The sequence below is a fragment of the Bicyclus anynana genome, chromosome 25, assembly GCF_947172395.1.
Source record: "Bicyclus anynana chromosome 25, ilBicAnyn1.1, whole genome shotgun sequence".
Lineage (NCBI taxonomy): Eukaryota > Metazoa > Arthropoda > Insecta > Lepidoptera > Nymphalidae > Bicyclus > Bicyclus anynana.
This window is the reverse complement of record NC_069107.1, coordinates 8,348,295-8,370,587: the sequence shown is the minus strand read 5'-3', so window position 1 is coordinate 8,370,587 and position 22,293 is coordinate 8,348,295. Positions and strand designations below refer to the sequence as shown.

The 22,293-nt window shown below is 38.5% G+C and overlaps 1 protein-coding gene across 1 annotated transcript in view; it reads left to right on the top strand.

Annotated features, from left to right (window-relative positions):
* Nucleotides 1–22,293, top strand: part of LOC112047370 (uncharacterized) — a 120,515-nt gene that overhangs the window by 66,090 nt on the left and 32,132 nt on the right. Inside the window, exon 2 of the mRNA XM_024084481.2 lies at nucleotides 17,832–17,993. Coding sequence (XP_023940249.1) covers nucleotides 17,833–17,993 — 161 coding nt within the window. The 5' untranslated portion in view covers nucleotide 17,832. The remainder of the gene's footprint in view (nucleotides 1–17,831; nucleotides 17,994–22,293) is intronic.

Below are 22,293 nucleotides of genomic sequence, written 5' to 3'. Positions count from 1 at the left end.
TTGTGTTATTGCTTTGGTAGGGTTGCAACTGGACAAATAATTGTTTTGTAACACATTCTTGTGTTGTGAATTCGTTGACATTTTTATGTTCGTATGTTTTAGAATGTCTGAAGGTGGCGCCAGTGACAGAAAAATTTAGGAGTAGAAGGTTAGCTTGGAATGGACATGTAATGCGTAGGGAGGAAAGTCATATTACTAGAAAAATGTTGAATGTCAATGGAGAGGAAGGCCAAAGAAGAGATGGTTGGATTGTGTGAAAGAGGACATGTGTGTAAAAGGAGCGACTGATGAGTTGACGAGTAATAGAGACGAATGGAAAAGATTGACATATTTTTCCGACCCCACTTAAGTGGGATAAGGGTAAGGAGATGATGATGATGTTTTAGAATGTGTAATACAAAAGATAATATTATATAATGTAGAAGCAAAACATAAATACATAATATGCTACTAATATTATAAACGCGAAGTTTGTTTGGAAGTTTGTTTCTCTTTAACGCCGCTATTGAAGCGATTTGGTTAAAATTTGCAATGGAAATTATTTACTCTGAATTAATACATAGTTAACTATGTTCATTCCGGAAAATCCATGGTTCCCGCGGGATTAAAAAAAACTGAACTCCACGCGGACGAAGTCGCGGGCGCCCGCTAGTAATGGAATAATTAAGGTATTATGGCACCCTTGCGTAGGTATAGGTATAAACTATTTCCATTCCAAATTTCAGCCAAATCACTTATGTAGTAGCTGCGTTAAAGAGTAACAAACATCCAAACATACATACATCCATACAAACTTTCGCGTTTATATCAGTAAGATGTAGGAATATTTTATTTAAAGATGTCTTTTTTAGACAATTATTGTGAGACTCCTAAACATAATTCATAATAAGATAAATAAATTGAATTTTATTATTGTGGCAACCCTATCGACAGAGCTTAAGTATATTATTCCAAGACTTCTTTTCTTATTCAATTCTAAGCCGGTTCAACTCTCATGACCTCTGTGATCCTCGTGTTCCGATATCGATTTATGTCGTACCGTAACGTTAAAACACCTTTTACTAACCAGAAAGGCATAAAATGTTATATTTAGCTCACTGTTGAGCACAAGTCTCATCTCAGAATGAAAGGGGTTAGGCCAAATAGTCAAATGCGGCAAACTTTACACACGCAGAGAAAAATCTCAGGTATGCAGGTTTCCTCACGATGTTTTTCCTTCACCGTTTGAGAAATGCGATATTTAATTTCTCAAAATGCACACAACTGAAAAGTTGGGGGTACATGCCCCGGACCGGATTCGAACTTACGCCCTCCGAATCGAAGGCAGAGGTCAACTGGGCTATCACTTCCAATTGACGGTTCTTAGATGATATTATATTTTACATCATCAAGACTCAATAGATCGGTTAAGGGTAACGTAACTCCGAGAGGTTTTGGGTTCGATACCCGACCGCTATACAGTAGTAGATACCTACTGCTATCACAGTAATTATCAGTCCATTTCAATCAATGAGTCAATCAATCAATGTATTTATTTACATGTGTAGAAAATATATAAAACGGCAAAGATTTTATTTTATTGAAATGAACAGCCCGCTTTTTATATTCTAAATCTTATTAGATACGTTATTATCATTAACAACCCTTTTCGGCTCACTGTTGAGCACGAGTCTCCTCTTAGAATTAAAAGGGTTAGGCCAAATAGTCCACCACGTGCAATGCGGCAGACTGCACACGCAGAGAATTAAAAAAAATCCCTGGTCTGCAGGTTTCCTCCCGATTTTTTTCCTACACCGTTTGAGACACGTGATATTTAATTTCTTAAAATGCACACAACTGAAAAGTTGAAGGTGCATGCCCCGGACCTGATTCGAACCCACACCCTGCAGAATCGGAGGCAGATCGCTTTATTCATGTAACAATATACCAAATCTCTTCGGCGATACACGCACGCAGAGAATTAAGAAAGTTCTCAGGTATGCAGGTTTCCTCACGATGTTTTTCCTTCACCGTATGAGACACGTGATATTTAATTTCTTAAAATGCACATGACTGAAAAGTTGGAGGTCTTCACCCCAGGGCCGGCCCGCCCATACGGCGAACGGAGCAGTCGCTCCAGGCGCCAAATCCTAGAGGGCGCTTAAATGGTAAAGAACGTTGGTCACTCCAGAGTATGGTCGAGATCTTCACGTTCCATACTTACTTTGCACTCACATTTGGTATAGGTATATATTATTAGGAAACTAGAGAGCCGCCATAATTGGATCTCGCTCCATTCTAAAATTTACTTCGGGCCGGCGCTGCTTCACCCTCAGAATCAAAACCACTGGGCAATCACGACTCTTTAATCTTATTACCACTTATATTAGATTTCGTCCAGTATATGGACAAAATCAAATCATCCCTCTTCAATTTCACGAAGGGATGAACAAATAAAAGTGGGATCGTGTGTAAAACGTATTGTAATGACATATGCCCGCGGTCGGGACGGATCAATCTGGGCCCTTGGGCTATCGAATTCATATTATTTTCTTTTTCACTGGGCACTCTGTAGCGCACTACGCTCAGACTTTTTCTGTGTGATCGGATCAGACTGCCTCGTGGGAGTTTTCAATGTTTTCGTACTGTGACGATCGCGTAAACGTAAACGCAAATTTATATCGATTTTTTTCCCGACATCATCATCATCAAATCAGCCGATGGACGTACACAGAACATAGGCCTTTTGTAGGGACTTCCAAACATCACGATACTGAGCCGCCTGCATCCAGCAAATCCCTGCGACTCGCTTGATGTCGTCAATCCACCTGGTCGACCAACACTGCTTACTAGTGCGGGGTCGCCATTCCAGTACTTTGGGACCCCAACGTCCATCGGCTCTTCGAACTATGTGCCCCGCCCATTGCCACTTCAGCTTCGCGACACGCTGAGCTACGTCGGTGTCGGTTCTTCTGCTCCTCATTTGAGCTATTGAGGCTATATAATTGAAACTGTTGTCCAGTAGTGCCCCTAGATGGCGCTGTTCCAATTCCTTAGAAATTCGCGTTTACGTTACGCGACCGTCACAGTACGAAAACGGCCACCAGGCACTCAGCAGGTCTGTTCTGGGACGATGTCTTGTGTAACTCGCAAGTGTGAGATTCGAATTCACCTAAGTCTCTCTCTTTCTAACACGATACTATAGAAAGAGATAGAGGGGAATTCGAAATTCGCATTTGCGAGTTAGGCAAACCATCGTTACAGAATCCTCCTCCGTGAGTCGTAATCCTCATGTGTGAGGGTCGTGACCACCTCCATCTCTGATCTTTGTCCTTAGTTATGGTATGATATCTTTTTCTATCTCCGGCTACGCGAAGAGAATCGTAAACAGTGGACCAACGCATCGGGTTGCGCCTAGGGATTGCAATTGCTGGATCCAGCATACAGCAATCCAGCTGGATCCAGCGCCTTTTTAAACATGCTGGATCCAGCATACATCTTGATCCAGCAATGCGGATCCGCAAACGTATCAATTTCTATTGTTTAGTTTTGAGTTGCCGCCATTTTCGAATCAAATTTTCCGGCGATGAATGGTCAATAATCAATGAGTTGATTGTCAGTCTACAACCGTTGAAACTGGCTGTAGAAGCTCTTTGCAGAAGAGAGTCCACATTGTTAACTGCCGACACAACCCTGAAATTTGTCTTAGACAAGCTAAATAACCAGGGCACTTCCCTAAGCGCGCAGCTAGCTGAAGCACTACGCAACAGAATCGCAGAACGACGCCTCTCCGAAGTTACTGGTACGTTAGTGTACTTGAAAAATCCAAAAAAGTATGAAGAAGCAGTAAAAAAACCTGGCTATTTTCCATTGCCAAAAAGAATGCGATGCGGCAGGAGATAAAAACATTGTTAAAACGAGTAAATAAACAATATATTGTAGAGCCGGTGCAAGAAGATACCATGGAGATAGAAGAAGATCGTGTAGATGATGACGCAGAACCCGTTAAAATGACTTTAGAGCTAGAGCTTGAAATAGAACTTAAAAGAGAGAAGGAGAACTTTAATAAACAAAAGCCAAGTGGTCAATTAGATTACGAAAAGATCCTGAAAAAAGAAATGAGCGTTTATGAGAGTCCTTTTTTAAAAGAATGTTAATTAAGTTAATTTTAAAAGAATTTGTGAGACTGATTGCTACTGATTAGCCGTCCTATCATTTAACATAAGCGTAATTAATAAGATAGTGCTTACTTAGAAACATTATCTTAAATGTTATATGAATATAAGGTTATATGTTTGTTATTTAATTTTATGTTGATTATTTTGATCTCAAATTATTAAAAAACCAAAGCAAATTAATATAAGATATCACCAAATGAGTGGAAGATTTCAAAGATTATCGTAAGAAGTACAAATTAATAAAAAAAGTCTAAAAAATGTCGTCTTTTTATTTTCGTTCTACGTTTTGCTGGATCCGCGCTGGATCCAGCTGGATTCAGTTCAATCCAGCAAAAATTCCGCTGGATTGAAAACGCCGCTGGATTGCAATCCCTAGTTGCGCCCCCGTTTTTTTTTCCTTCCACATTCCCAGTAATAACTAATTAATTTTAATAATTAATTAATAAGAATTAAACCAATTAATTGGAATTCTACGCAGACTAACTCACAGACGTTCTAGTACTTTAATAATTCACCAGAAATTCATAATTTCAATTCTAAAAACGAGAAACCTTTGAGTAAAATAACATCATAAATACACAGACTTAAGCTACAGGAAATAGAAGCGGCACGAACAATAACCATCCGTCAGATTACGGTGAAAGGACCCGGCGCTGTTTTAATAAGCTGCCAGATCTAAGAGATAACTCTCTCAATACGGATAGAGATAAGAGCTGGATAAACTTAGCTCTGCTCGATATGGATAAAGGTTATTTTTAAACGCTTTATTACTACTCAAAAGATATTTCCAGAAATAAGTTAATAACTTTTGAATTTAAACTTCATCATCATTATCATAAACAACCCATATTTAGCTCTCTGTTGAGCTAAGAATAAGAGGTAACAGCCTTCATAGTCAGAGAATTAAGAAAATTCTCAGGTATGCATATATGGGTTCCTCACGATCTTTTTCCTTCACCGTTTGAGACACGTGATAATATTTCATTTATTAAAATGCACACAACTGAAAAGTTACAGGATACACCTCTAACTTTTCAGTTGTGTGCATTTTAATAAATTCCCCGGACCGAATTCGAACCTACGCCCTCCGGAATCGGAGGCAGAGGTTATGTCCACTGGACTATCACGGCTATTTAGTTGTTATATTCTACTTCCTACTAATCTTACTAATATTATAAACGCGAAAGTTTGTATGGATGTTTGTTTGGATGTTTGTTACTCTTTAACGTCGCTACTATTGAAGCGATTTGGTTGAAATTTGGAATGGAAATCGAAATAATTCTTTCACGAGTATTTTTTGTTTTCAACGGAGAATACAGAAAGCTAACATTTAAAAATAGTTAACATTATTCGGGCCAGCATGGTGGACTATTAGCCTAATTCTCTCATTCTGAGAGGAGACTCGTGTTCAACAGTAAGCCGAAAGAGGGTTGTTAAATTTGATATACAACAATTATAAGTAGCTGAAGCACTCCATCTGAAAGGGGAGCTCGGGGTAAATCCGTCTGGAATGGAAATGGAATTATATAAACGAGATTTAAGTCCTTCGCAGACTGTCGCCTACGCTCCCGGTTCACTCTTTGCCTCGCACCAGAAAACGTAATCCACGCCTACTGAATACTTTCCCTTTGCAATATTACAACACTTTACTTTATAAAGGTTTCTCTATAAATCTATATAATACAATTTTTTTATAAACTACCCTCCTCCCAACAGTGCGATAAGGTGAAAATTGCAGCCGAGGCGTATTGCAGCTCGAGCCAAAGGCGAGAGCTATAGTATGGAAGCAGAGGCTGTAATTATTAAAAGCGCACGTATGTAATACGATGTTTTATAACACATTTGCGAGGAAACACACTTTGAACACACTTTCTGAAAATTAATGCAGAACCTTTGCCTGTTTTCCATAAGATGCAATTTTTATACGCTTGTCATTTTTGCACAGATAACGAAGTGCGAATAACGAACGAATATTTTTGTCAAACGCTCCGTTTGTAATAGATTTATTATAGTGACGTCATGAAACAATTAAAATATAGTTCGTCATGTCCAACAGGCGTTTTGGCTCGTATTGTCAAAAACATATTTAAAAACTAAAATTTTCAATTTAATTCCGTCTCGATCTCGGTAGATTTTTTTTAAATCTAGTACACAGATTAACCAATAATATAGAGATGACGGTGTCGTACCCGTCACGGATACAAAATTAAAAAACGAATACGTTCTCTTGTCAGTACGATACGAATCGTCGCATCAGTAATTTTCAATATTATTCAAGAATTAATAAAAAAAATACAACCGACTTCAAAACCTAAAAACGTACCCGCTAAACTAAAAAGCGAAAAATAACATCTTAATATGTTCTACCTGCTTCTTTAAAAAAAAAAAAAAAAATACCGACCGAATTGAGAACCTCCTCCTTTTTGAAGTCGGTTAAAAATGGCGTCATACGTTTTTAAATATCTTAAAAACTGTTCACAAAAAGTAAAAAAATAAGATAGAGTATTTTTTTATTGGTTATTATTGGCTATTATATTATTAGTAATTGTTGTTAGTGTTAAATTTTGAAATACAAATTATGAAAAAAATTTGTATACGCGGATATCAAGGAGACGCGTGACTTTTGTTTTTTTTTTTATGGGTTGCACCGGCTTCAGCACGCAGTTTGTGTAAAGGCAAAGACTCTCTCTGGTTACTCTGTGATCCATATAACGATAATAAACAATTTAAGACCATAACAAGTGTCAACTAGCCTATTACGCATCCACGAAATAGCGTAAAGTGCCAGTTAACTAAAAGCCTGTAAAAATAGAATACAACGATCCAGAAACGCTAATCTGGTGAATTTTATAGCTTTTTTTACACCAAAATTAAGCTGTTTCGTGCCAAATAAGCGCAGGGTAAACACATTATGCAAATCGCTTGATTTCCCAACTCACGCTCGCCAGACGTTGTTTATTTTGCCGCCGTAATTTTATTTATTACCATTTACGTTACGGTACGAAAACATTGATTAACATGTTTACGTACTAACTAGCAGACATCCCGCGGTTTTACCCGCTTCTGTGGAAATACGGGGATAAATTATATCTTTTAGCACACTCAGAGGTGATTACAAAAATGAGAAAATTAATGTCTGGTAATCGATAATTACTGATAATCGAGGATAGTTAGTCCACCTGGTGGGGGGTCGACCAACACTGCGCTTACTAGTGCGGGGTCGCCATTCTAGCACTTTGGGACCCCAACGTCCATCGGCTCTTCGAACTATGTGCCCCGCTCATTGCCACTTCAGCTTCGCAACTCGTTGAGCTATGTCGGTGACTTTGGTTCTTCTGCGTCCCCCACCAGGTGGACTGACGACATCAAGCGAGTCGCAGGGATTCGCTGGATGCAGGCGGCTCAGTATCGTGATGTTTGGAAGTTCCTACAAAAGGCCTATGTCCTGCAGTGGACGTCCATCGGCTGATATGATGATGATGATGATGAGGATAGTTATCTATCCGTAATCTTGGGTAGGTTACTGAAAACGGTAAAAAATATATATATGATATATCTATCTATGTATATAAAAGAAAGTCGTGTTAGTTACACTATTGATTACTCAAAAACTGCAGGACCGATTTGGCTGAAAATTGGTGGAGAGGTAGCAAGAACCAGGAGACGGACATAGGATAGGTTTCACGCAGACAAAGTCGCGGCGATCGCTAGTTTAACTATAAACTAGTCTATAGCTATTCTACGGTAGCTAAAGTCATAAAATCCGGACATGTTCGTTAAAACTTGACAAAGCGCCCGAAGTTGCTGAGCTCTCAAGAGAACTCGACAAATCGCTGTTGTTCGAAGCGATATTGTATTTCTTTGTGAAAGTCTTTGCTCAGTTTATAAAATATCAAACTATCTATCTATACTTATAATAAAACTGGTCGAATTCTATACATTTATTCGCAATTTGAGATTTTACTTATAACATTTGTAACAACAAACGTTACCGTGACATAACTGACGCCAGCGCCATCTAGAATCTATACTTATAATACGAATTCTGTACATTTTGTACATTCACTACATTGAAGATATTTTAAAAATTTTTGTTGAGGGGCATTATATAATCGATACTGAAGCTAAAATTTTTTTTTCGATTATATTCGTCTGTCTGTCCGTGTTCTTTTGTTATTCAGGCATCACGCTGAAACTACTGTATGAATTTAAATAAAACTTTACACGGTTTAAAACCATAACACGGAAAAGGTTATAGGTTACTTTTTATTGCGAAAATAAAATAAAAAGGGGGTGAAATATTTCATATAATTCATTTTTAGAGTTACAGTTGTAAAAATTTGTTCATAAATCATAAAAAAATACGAAATATAATGGGATTCAAAAATTTTTATTATTCAAACTCTAAAATAGTGAAATAAGGCTTGATTGAATGTTTACATTGATTTCCACGCGGACGAAGTCGCGGGCGTCCGCTAGTTTTAGTATAAGGTCGTTGTAAGTAGGAGCCACAACTTCCATAAGCAAACTTCGTGGGCTTTGTCGAGTCATAATGAGCTGTCTAGATTTCAAGATATCTAGACAATAATTAACACTAACTGGACCTAACGTTGGAAAATTGAATGAATTTAACGTTTTAACGGACGGCCTTTTAATAAAAAATACATGACGGAGGTCCTGGATTCGATATCCGGCTAGACCAATTTAGGTTTTTTAATTGGTCCAAGTCTGGCTGGTGGGAGGTTTCGGCCGTGGCTAGTTACCGGCAAAGACGAACGCCTAGCGATTTAAAGTTCTGGTACGATGACGTGTAGAAACTGAAAGGAGTGTGGATTTTCATCCTTCTCCTAACAAGTTACCCGCTTCCAACTCAGATTACATCACTTACCATCAGGTGAGATTGTAAGGGCTAACTTGTAAAGAATAATAATAAAAAACTCGTAGTCTTTGTCCAGTTATAACGACCTGTCTAGATTTCAAGATATCTAGACAAATAATTGACGCTAACTGGACCTAATGTTGGAAAAATAGAATTCATTTAGTAGTCAGATCAATTAGAAATCGTGAGAAAAATTAACTTGATAGTTCATCTCGATGAGACGATCATCGTTTTTTTTTTACGAATATTATTGATCGAATTTCTGCAAATCGAGTTTATTTGCAGAAATTCGATCAAAGGGTCTCAAAATGAAAGCCCACTGAAAGAAAATACTGATCACTTCTGATCACTACTGATCGAGAGTGTAATTAACAATTTTATGACCTTCAGGAGTTTTTCAAAATTTTCAATTTTATTTTATTTTTAGCGTTTTACTGCTACCATTGTTAGCATATCCAATAAATAAATAAAATAAAAATAAAACTCTTCGACGTCAAAAGAGGAAAAATGTAAAAGTTTCTTAAGGGTTCCGTGAAGCAAACATCTAAAGAACTCCAACAGTCCTAATGACTCCCCCCAGATGTCACTAATGTGTTCCCAGCACTAATTAGACTTTCAATTTACTGCTGAATTGCAAATGGGCTGAGTTTTAATCCGACGCGCCAGGGACGTGAATAAAATGCCCAATTTAAATGGAAGCTTGATTAAAGGCGAACGCACATATTCGCAACAGCGCGCCGTACGTATCGCACGTCGTCATCAACCCATATTCGGCTCAGCTCGAGTCTCCTCTCAGAATGAGAGGGGTTAGGCCAATTGTCCACCACGCTGGCCCAATGCGGATTGGCAGACTTCACACACGCAGAGAATTAAGATAACTCTCTGGTATGCAGGTTTCCTCACGATGTTTTCCTTCACCGATTGAGACACGTGATATTTAATTTCTTAAAATGCACACAACTGAAAAGTTGGAGGTGTATGCCCCGGACCGGATTCGAACCCACACCCTCCGGAATCGGAGGCAGAGGTCATATCCACTGGGCTATAACGGCTCTTCGTATCGCACACTTTTAATTATTATCATCATCATCATCATATCAGCCGATGGACGTCCACTGCAGGACATAGGCCTTTTGTAGGGACTTCCAAACATCACGATACTGAGCCATCTGCATCCAGCGAATCCCTGCGACTCGCTTGATGTCGTCAGTCCACCTGGTGGGGGGTCGGCCAACACTGCGCTTACTAGTGCGGGGTCGCCAATTATTATCAGCCTACTATTATTTATTGATCAAGAGTGTAATTTACAATTTCATAACCTTCCGGGGTTATTCAAAATTTATGGTTAGCTTGGTATGGTAATGCGGAGAGATGAAAGTCATATTACTAGAAGAATGTTGAAATTACAAGTGGAAAGAGACACCTATTGTGTCTTTCCACTTAGAGGAAGAAAGAAGAGATGGTTGGAGTGTGTGAAAGAGGACAATGTATGTAAAGGGAGTCGATGATGTGTTGACGAGTACTTGATTTTTCACACAAAATTTGATTGAAATTCTTTGGTCCACTTTTTTATAATAATAAAAAATCGCCGAGCACTACAGAGTACCTCTTACTTTTATCTGTCAAATTCAAACTAAGTTTGCTATAAATTTGAAACTCTGAACATAAGTTTGGGAGATGTGTAGCAACACAACAACATCAAAAAATCGATAATCGTATGTATGTTGCCCGTAAAAATTGAAAACCTTGCTTTTTGAACACCCCTCGTACATCTTGATTTTTTGTCAAAGATTGATATGATATAGCTCTTATTAACTGTCCTTTGTTATTTATTGCAGATGTGAGTTCAGCTTTCAAAAGCGTGATTACAAATAAGCATAATATTGGATTTGCGTGCGGAATTTTACTGTCCAATCAATCAGGCATTGTTTAATTAATACCTTTTGTTACTGAGTTTTCATTTACAGGGCGTCCGCGATATCGTCTGCGTGAAATTCAGACTCAAAAAACCCGTGGGAGTTATGGATTTTATCAGGATAAAAAGTAGCCTATATCTTGCTCATACCTTTTTTTATACTATACAAGTTAGCCCTTGACTACAATCTCACCTAATGGTAAGTGATGATGATACTACCTAAGATGGAAGCGGGCTAACTTGTTAGGCGTAGGATGATAATCCACACTCATTTCGGTTTCTACACGGTACTGGAACTCTAAATCGCTTGGCGGTACGTCTTTGCCGGTAGGGTGGTAACTAGCCACGGCCAAAGCCTCCCACCAGCCAGACCTGGACCAATTAAAAAACCTCAATCGGTCCAGCCGGGGATCGAACCCAGGACCTCCGTCTTGTAAATCCACTGCGCATGCTCTTCTATCTTCCAGTGATTTTTTTTCATGTATTGATGTTATAATAAGTAGGTTTTATATGTTGATTTTAGTATCTTCTACGTATATCCTCATTTCTGATTCTATCACATAGATTCATTCATTCCCAAAGTGGTCGGTATTCCCAGGGGTCGCTTTCGATTCGGGGGTCAGCAGTAACAGTAAATAAAAATAGGGGTCGATGAAGTCTAAAGTTCTCCTTTACGTTAAACAGTTTCTTAACAATGTCTCTTTCATGACTATAAGCATAATTTAATAGAACAAAATAATTGAATTTGGCCTATGTGACCTCGGATCATGTCGTCCTGGGCTATATTACTATTTATATCAGCCTATTTTAACGGCCCACTAGCCAGGCCAAGCTTTCTATACCTACAGCATAGGGGATATGGAGTGGAGTGTAGACCCATCACACTGCTCCTATATGGGTTGGTGAGCGTAGGGTGATAATGTTAATTTCATTAAATACTACTAACAGTAATGATAATGGCTGGCAATGGCTTAATGGCTGAAAATTTCTTCAACCCAGGAATCGAACCCATGACCTCGTGATCGGGATAACCACCGGAGCAACGAGATAAAAAGTAGTTAAATAAACATTATCCCTACATCGTTATGAAGTCTACAGACTTCAGCTAATGACGGCACTCCAGATGTTAGAGACGAGGCGCACAAATTACATTTTCATACAGTGTTTAACACATACGAAGAGCCGATGGACGTTGGGGTCCCAAGGTGCTGGAATAGCGACCCCGCACCGGGTAGCGCAGTGTTGGTCGACCCCCCACCAGGCAGACTGACGATATCAAGCGAGTCGCAGGCATTCGCTGGATGCAGGTGGCTCAGGATCGTGATGTTTAGAAATCTATACAAAATATCTATCTATGAAATTAGGACGAAAAGATATCACGAAAAATTTAGTACACATAATAAACATACCCGTCAAAACAAAATAAGGGCTATCTAATATTTTTAGCTTTTTTACATATCAGTAAGCACAACTTTTAACACTTGACCAATTTACCATCAGAAATGTTAGTGATACTTTAAGCAACCCTTAAGACGCCCTTTAGAAACCATTCGAGTCAATAAACAAAAGTAATTTTAATTTATTGTATAGATTTACTGGTGGCCCCTATTTTGTTTTGACGAGTATATATTAGATTTTCCCGTTTAAAAACATTACATATTATCAAACAAAAGAAAATCTTAAAAGTGTAAACTTTCTTGAACTTTCGACAACGTCACTATTCACTTTATCACCAACCCGGACAATAGTTGATAGCTTTCTTTGTCTGCAAAGAATAATACCTAGCCGCCATTTTTCGTGAAAAGCTGATAAAAAGAAAATGCTGCTCTGCACTCGCCAGACTCCTAATTACTCTTTTTCACTAACATCGACCCCATGCAAGGTAGTTAATACCATTGGAGTAACCCCCCATATATACCAACTAGCTGACGCCGCGCGGTTTTACTCGCTTGATTGATTTTCCCGTAGGAATATGGAGATAATATAGCCTATAGCCTTCCTCGATAGGCTATCTAACACTGAAGGAATTTTTCAAATTGGACCAGTAGTTCCTGAGATTAGCGCGTTCAAACAAACAAATAAACTCTTCAGCTTTATAATATTAGTATAGATTTGGGTATTACTGGTTTAACTAGATTCATACATAAATACAAATACATATATCCTTAAACTTTCTACAATCCTACTAATATTATAAACGCGAAAGTTTGTATGGATGTTTGGATGTTTGTTACTCTTTAACGCCGCAACTACTGAACCGATTTAGCAGAAGTTTGGAATGGAAATAGATTTTACTCTTGATTAACACATAGGCTACTCTTTGTCCCGAAAAAATCTATGGTTTCCCGAGATTTGCAAAAAACTGATGATTTTGATGCTATGAATGTTTGTTACTCTTTCACGCCTCGGCTATTGAACTGAATTATCTGAAATTTGAAGTAGGTATAGATTATAGTCTAGAATGACATTTGCTATCGATATTCCCATACATTTTTCTAGTTTTCGAAACGTTTGCGATTGTAGAAAGAGAATCGACTTGCCACTTGGCTACAGGGGTTGGTCATACGCCCTTATCACCAAAGCCGACAACACTTGATAGCTTTCTTTGTCCGGTTCCGTAGCAAAGAGTACTGGCAGCCATTATTCATTCCGGTTGAAGCGCTGATAAAATGGATGCCGGTCCGGAGCCGCCAGAGGCAATATCCGGATGGCGCCGCGAATATCCGGCGGGAGATAGGCTTTGGTTTAAAAATAAATGTAAACCTGCTGTAATGCACGATTCACAATCTGTATTACGGTAAAGGTCCATTTCAGTCATAGAGGAATTTCGTACGAGATTTCAGTGGATTTATAGTCTGATGGGAAACGAAAAAAATTTTGGGGGCGCCAAAACAAAGTGTAAAATCTTCGACCATTAATAACAGGCAGTACCCCTCTGGCAAAGGTAAAAAATCAATGATCTAAGGCCTTTATAAAAGCTGTTGCTATAGAATCGATGTTTCATTGTTGTAATCGTTTTCGTCGTGTAAAGAGCTCCCTAAAAATGCCGATTTATGTAGTTAAACAAAAAATGGCCAACAACCTGTAGTTTAGTGAAAGATGGAGTAACGTTTCATTTGCAAGTATTTCTACCTTAATTAGAAAAACAATATCTAAAAATAATCGATTATTTTGACGGAACAGCAAAACATCGATCAAGTAATCGAATAATCTATTTAGGTATATATTCTGTAGATAGTCTAAGCGATGTGTTTGTTATTCTGTGTAAAAATTACGCGTGTGTGTATTGCGAATCAAAATAGTTGTGTATGGTGTATAGACACAGAATATATTTAATGGTGTTACAATATTTTCGATGTGTACAAGTTTGTGTTAGTTTGGTAAAAAAGTTGCCTTTTTTCGCAACATAGTGAGTTTATTCTTCTGGTCATCTATATTAACTGTACTTATATTAAAAAGAGGTAAAGTTTGTGATAGTGTAGGGGTAATCTCTGGATTTACTTAACCGATTTTGAAAATTCTTTTACCATTAGTATGCCACGGCTAGTAGACTACGATCTCACGTGATTGTGATGATGCAATCTAAGCTGAAGCGGGCAAAATTGTTATGAGTAGCATGAAATCCACACTCCTTTCGGTTTCTACATATCTAACCGGAACGCTAAATCGCCTGGCGGTACATCTTTGTCGATAGGGTGGTAACTATAGGCCGAAGCCTTCCACCAGCCAGACCTGGACCAATTAAGAAAACTTCAATCAAAATCAAAAAATCAAAAATCATTTATTTCAAGTAGGCTCAGTTTACAAGCACTTTTGACACGTCAGTTGACTATTTGTAAAGATTCTACCACCGGTTCGGAAGGCAGGTTCTGCTGAGAAGATACCGGCAAGAAACTCAACAGTTGCTCTTTTGAAAAAGTCATACAGTATTATAATTTACAATTGATAACAATTACAATTTCTTATAGTTTTATTTCCTGTGTGAAGGTGGAAGCTGATCCAATGGCCTCCAAGCGCTTGTATCTTTAAGGAACTCATCAATGTTGTAGTAACCTCGACTAAGTAAATGTTTTTTAACACATTGCTTAAAGCTATGCATTGGCAGGTCCATCACAGTCTTGGGGATCTTGTTATAGAAGAGTACACCCAAACCTACAAAAGATTTTTTTACTCTTTGGAGACGATATGCAGAAATAACTAACTTATGCCCGTGTCTAGTAAGACGTGGGTTTAAATCTCCTTTTCGTTTGTACAAATTAATATTTTGTCTTACATAGACTATACTGTTATATATATATTGACAGGCTACTGTTAGTATACCTATTTCTTTAAACTTTTGACTCGCGTGATTTTAATTGATATATTGCTCGAATTGCTCTTTTTTGAAGTACAAATATAGATTGTATATCGGCAGCCTTGCCCCACAATAAAATACAATCGACCCAGGACCTCCGTCTAAAATTTGTGCAGTCAAATGTTTAACATCGTCATCATCAACCCATATTCGGCTCACTGCTGAGCTTGAGTCTCCTCTCAGAATGAGAGGGGTAAGGCCAATAGTCCACCACGCTGGCCCAATGCGGATTGGCAGACTTCACACACGCAGAGAATTAAGATAATTCTCTGATATGCAGGTTTTCTCACGATGTTTTCCTTCACCGATTAAGACACGTGATATTTAATTTCTTAAAATGCACTCAACTGAAAAGTTAGAGGTGCTTGCCCCGGACCGGATTCGAACCCACACCCTCCGGAATCGGAGGCAGAGGTGATATCCACTGGGCTATCACTGCTCTTTCTTGGCTTAACATTAGTTGATTTTAATCTATTTACAATAGATTTTGTGTCAATGCCATTAGGAGCTATAAACGCTGTGGTTTGAGCTAGAATACTCGCGTATCCGGTGTGGTTTAATTTTGGGCACTGCGCCAAAATTGCAACGAAACCATTTCAACTAAAATTCGAGCGAAACGCTATCTCGACCAGAAATCGTCGGAAGGTAGCAAAAAGCAAAAGAAAAATGCAACAAGCGTTTGTATCCTATTTTCTGATGTTTCCAGGAACGTTTTTAGATTTGATGTAATGAAAAATCACTCGGTCGAAAAGTGTTTTGTATTTCGATAGTGTATTTCTTTCTTTCGAGCTTTTTAGGGTTCCGTAGTCCACAAGGAACCCTTGTAGTTTTACCATGTAAGTCTATCTGTCCGTCCGTCCATCCGTCTATCCGTTTGCGTATGTATATCAATTACGGCTATAAAGTGGTAAAAAGAAAGTTTGAAAAATGAATTTTTTGGGGGTTTTTAGGTTCCTTCCCTACCGCGATAGCCGATAAAATTGATTCTTACTGTATACACAGTAAGAATCAAAGAAGAAAAGTATTTTTGAGCATTACATATGGAATCAATTATTATTAAAGAACTACCTTAAACTATGTAACACTACCATTATAAAGGTACCAGCTCAGCATTGTGCTGCACCATCATCATATCAGCCAATGGGCGTCCACTGCAAGACATAGGAACTGAAAGATTTTGTAGGAACTTCCAAATATCACGATCCTGAGCCGCCTGCATCCAGCGAATCCCTGCGACTCGCTTGATGTCGTCAGTCCACCTGGTGGGGGGTCGGCCAACACTGCGCTTACTAGTGCGGGGTCGCCATTCCAGCACTTTGGGAACAACAGCTCTTCGAACTATGTGCCCCGCCCATTGCCACTTCAACTTCGCAACTCGTTGAGCTATGTCGGTGACTTTGGTTCGTCTACGGATCTCCTCATTCTAATGCGATCACGCAGAGACACTCCTAGCATTGCTCGTTCCATCGCCCACTGTTTGACTCTGAGCCTTCTCATGAGTCCCATAGTTAGCGACCAAGTATCCGAACCATAGGTCATCACTAGCAACAAAAATCGGACGAAAAGATATCGCGAAAAATTTAATACACATAATAAATATATTAGATTTTCCTATTTAAAAACATTACATATTATCAGACAAAAGAAAATATTAAAAATCTTGAATTTTCGTCCCCAACGTCACTATTCACCTTATCACCAACCCGGACAATAGTTGATAGCTTTCCTTGTCCGTTGCAAAGAATAATTAATACCTAGCAGCCATTTTTCGTGAAAAGCAACTGAGTGACCTATGTTTGTTATTGTTATTAATCCCCCCTCTTCCCTCATGCCCCCTTATTTCAAAACTTCTTCTTCTTAGGGTGCCTCTCCGACTAGCGAAGGTTGGCAGTCAGTTTCTTGAACTCGTCTCTATCCTTCACGAGGCGAAATAATTGTGCGGCGCTCGCGATCCGGTCTACTCTCGGATGTTTCTCAGCCAAGACTTCTTCCTGCGACCAACGCCTCTTCTACCAGCAACCTTTCCCATCAAGATGAGCTGTAAAAGCTCGTATCTCTCGTGTCGTAGCACGTGCCCTAGATACGCGACTTTTTTCGTCTTGACGGTCTGCAAAAGTTCACGCTTCTGTTTGACGCGTCGCAGAACTTCGGCATTCGTCACTTTGAGTCCAACTGATAGCCAGCATGCGTCTAAACGCCCATATTTCGAATGCTTCTATACGTTTCCTGATGTCCTCAGTTTATCGAAAAGCCCGTCTGCGTTGAAGAAGCCGACAGTGAGGGAATGCGGTTTTAATCTACCGTTGTGAGCCATTTAAAAAATCTTTATATTCCTCTATCGCGCGGAGCATGATACTGTGCTCGCCTATTGCCCTTAGTTTACTTTATATTTTTTACATGTCACGTAACGGATACGATGGGCGACCGGTCGTCCATTTAGGAGTCAAATGGTTAAGACTGCGATTGCAGAGAACTTTTCTCATTTCAAAACTAACCTTATTGAATGTCACGTATGGTCTTCCCCAGGATGTGGCTGATCTGGCGCGTGTGGAGCCTGGTGGTGTGCATATGCGCATGCGTGGCACAGCGCATAGACCAGGAGGCGGTGCTTACCCGGCCCGCCAGGGTGCGCGACCGGGACAACAAGCCTGATGAGCCGACGTGCGACCAGCTCAAAGCTATGTGGAGGTAAGAGTACAACAATCAGAGAGACGTAGTAGCATCCCAGTCAAAGATTTTACACTAGCGGTCAAGAAGTGCACATAAGTCATATGTGCACTTCTCCCCTACGCTACGTTACGCTACCCAACCGTACCCCTACCCATCCCTAACGATATTGAGTTCCAGTGCATTGCGTCTTAGGGGATATTAGTTGGCCCAAATATATATACTCTGTGACATACTCAATTTGACCCTCATGTGTAATGATTTCGTTCTTTAATGCATTACAAAAGTATTGATAAAGTATTAAATAATTATAAATGGGAAAGTCGTCTATGCGAAGTTGTCGACTTTACTTATCACCATAGTATTTGGGTTGACAACATTTTTACAGAAAATTTTAGTAGTTAAAATAAAAAAATACTACATACGCTTAAATAAAATATAGTATTTTATGGAATAAGCAAAAAATCGAAATTTATTTTCATAAAACAATATTTATTCACTTTTATACATTGCATCTGTCAAATAATGTTCATAAAGTTTTGAAATGAAAATTTTGTTTGTTAGATTTCAGTGATGAAAATATGATATTTTTGCGTGCTATAATTTTTTCAACAGTATATAGTACGAAATATACTACAATACAATATATTATAGTACGCTTGGCAACGTTTATAAAATGCTTGTAAACTAAATAAAACTTGAGAAATAAATGAATTCTGAATTTTGTTTGGTTAACCACGCTATTCGTACTAACAAAACAAACTAAATAAAGAAAACCTCAATCGGCCCAGCCGGGAATCGAACCCAGGACCTCCGTCTTGTAAATCCACCGCCCATACCACTGCGCCACGGAAGCCGTAACTCGACCAACGATGCAATCAACTGTTTATTAATTTACACACGATAGCGTATCTAACATACAATATCTACTAATTGCAAAATACCTTCACTACCAATCATTATTATTAATTACAATATAATTTTAGCGCCTGGAATTTTAATGAAACTATTCACAATTTTGTACAAAACTGTCAAACGTGGATAATTCAAAATGGCCGAATAATGCCTCTTTTATATTTCTATCTATTGGACCGAGAACCTGTAAATGCCAGATATACTTCATTATCATCATCATCATCATATCAGCCGATGGACGTCCACTGCAGGACATGGGCCTTTTGTTGAAATTTTATAATCAAATTTTTTTTTTTAAATATCCACACAATCTTTGCTTTTTATGTATAAATTAGTTAACATTGACCTTCTTTACCCGAATGTATCATAATAATCAATATATAGTAGAAACCACCAGGGATGTGGATTCTCATCCTTCTCCTAACAAGTTAGCCCGCTTCCATCTTAGATTGCATCATCACTTACCATCAGGTGAGATTGTTATTAAGGGATAACTTGTAAAGAATTTAAAAAAAAAACGAGACAATGTAATTGAATGTTTGTCCCATTCACTCACGACCTGTCGGATACGCAATCTCTGAACGGCCGGGCAATATTTAGTAGCCTTATGCACGCCACTGAATAGCAGTCTAAACTCCATAATCCCGTATAGAGCCGTGATAGCCCAGTGGATATAACCTCGGCCTCCGATTCCGGAGGGTGTGGGTTCAAATCGGGTCCGGGGCATGCACCTCCAACTTTTCAGTTGTGTGCATTTTAAGAATTTAAATATCACATGTCTCTAACGGTGAAGGAAAACATCGTGAGGAAACCTGCATACCAGAGAATTTTCTTAATTCTCTGCGTGTGTGAAGTCTGCCAATCCGCATTGGGCCAGCGTGGTGGACTATTGGCCTAACTCCTCTCATTCCGAGAGGAGACTCGAGCTCAGCAATGAGCCGAATATGGGTTGATAACAACAAACTCCATAATTGGCTAACGTACTTACCAATAGTTAAACCATATGCTGACGTATTTTCAACCTTCCTAAATAAAAGGTAGGTCTGGCGATCGCATGCTACATCGCTTTGCACGAATCCACGGACCAATTTTAATTAATAGAATTTGTTTCAATGAAAAATACTTTATCGAGAATTTTGATCTAAAATTGGATTATCGATAAAATAATTTACGAACTTGCTAAATATGAGGCGCTTCGCAATCGAGAGCGTGGGTCGAAATGGCTTTTTAGGTTACTAGCTTTTAACTTCGGTTTCGTTCGAGTTTATTTAAAATATCCTATATGTAATAGTGAGAACTGTTGTTGTTGAGAAGATGGTGGGAGGTGACTGTGATGGACCTGTCAATGCATAGCTTTAAGCAATGTGTTAAAAAACATTTACTTAGTCGAGGTTAGGTACTACAACATTGATGAGTTCCTTAATGATAAAGATGCTTGGAGGCCGTTGGATCAGCTTCCACCTTCACACAGGAAGTAAAACTATAAGAAATGTAAACACTAATTGTTATCAATTGTAAATTATAATACTGTATGACTTTTTAATTTCAAAAGAGCAACTGTTGAGTTTCTTGCCGGTATCTTCTCAGCAGAACCTGCCTTTCGAACCGGTGGTAGAATCTTTATAAATAGTCAACTGACGTTGAAATAAATGATTTTGATTTTGATTTTTGGCTTCGGCCGTGGCTAGTTACCACCCTACCTGCAAAGACGTACTGCCAAGCGATTTAGCGTTCCGGTATGATGCCGTGTAGAAACCAAAAGGGGTGTGGATTTTCATCCTTCTCCTAACAAGTTAGCCCGCTTCCATCTTAGACTGCATCATCACTTACCATCAGGTGAGATTGTAGTCAAGGGCTAACTTATAAAGAATAAAAAAAAAATTAGACGAATTCTCAAGAATCAGTTAAATACACTGCGCATACCATCGTTAAAAAAAAAATTAAATACAACCGAAAATTATAAAAATGCTTTTAACTAAACTAAAAAGCGAAAAATAACATCGTATGTGCTGTATTCTCAGTTTGCTCAGTGCGATCAGTTTGAAGGCGGTACCAAGATAGTGATGTGTTAATTAAAGCCGTTTCTGAAAAAATGTCTGAAAATCTTAAATATTTATGATTTAAACGCTTGTATTAATACATCACTAACTTGGTTAATACATCAGATCCTGACATGATTACTATGGGATCAACTGGAAAGGCCTTACCTTAACCCTTTCAAATAAAAAAAGAATTATTCAAATCGGTTCAGGCGTCTTCTACTAATCGGTGAACATACTTAATTGATAACCTCCTCCTTTTTTGAAGTCGGTTAAAAAATATACAGAGTGATCTGGAGTATTTTGCATAACACTAGGGTTTTCTCTAACAAAAATCAATTTAAAATGCTCAAGGAACATGTTTTCTAAAATGAATATTTTAATATTAGCTAGTTATTAATAAAGATACTTTTATACTTTTATTAAAAAATTAGCCCAGACAGCTTTAATATATTCTAAGTTCTATAATCTATAGATTTGGCACCCAATTAGATATCAGTTCTTTGTTGGCATAATCGATAATGACACATTTATTTGTGTTATACAATTTGGCTCCCATTTATGATTCATAAGATATTAAGCTTACTTGACTACTAATCAATTTTAATTTAGATTTAGGAATGATTTGAAATTTCCATTCTCAAGCCTTCAACAGGCGAAATACCTTACGTCAAATCAATCTAGGCGCGGAGCGAATTCTTGCAATTAAGTTATCCCTTTAAATTCCCGAGGGATGATTTGCGAAATTCCTCATGTCAACGTACGGTATGCAAAAGTGCCTACACCCTTCACACATAATGCCTCGAAGCCTTCAAAAGCCTTCACAATATAATGGCTGCTTGTGAGTTATATCTACGGGAAAATACATTATATTTTTTGTCGGCCTCCGTGGCGCAGTGGGTTTACAAGACGGACTGGGGAGACTTCGGCCGTGGCTAGTTACCACCCTACCGGCAAAGTAGTACCGCCAAGCGATTTAGCGTTCCGGTACGATGTGGTGTAATAACCGAAATGGATGTGGATTTTCATTCTAACAAGTTAGCCCGCTGCCATCTTAGATTGCATCAATACTTACCATCAGGTAAGATTGTAGACGGGCTAACTTGTTACGAATAATAATAAAAAAAAACAACGAAAAAGCTCCTTGTCACAATACAAGAGAAATGGGTTTTAGGCTATCGTGACCTAGTTGCGAAACAAGCGAGCTGGAATAAAACGCAGGTTCTATTTCTGGATGGGAAATGTCCTGCTTATATTATGCGAAAGTTTGAATGGATATTTGTTACTCATTCACGCAAAAACCACTAAATGGATTTGGCTGGAATTGGAATTGGAACGGTGATAGTATTTATACTTCACCTATCTAT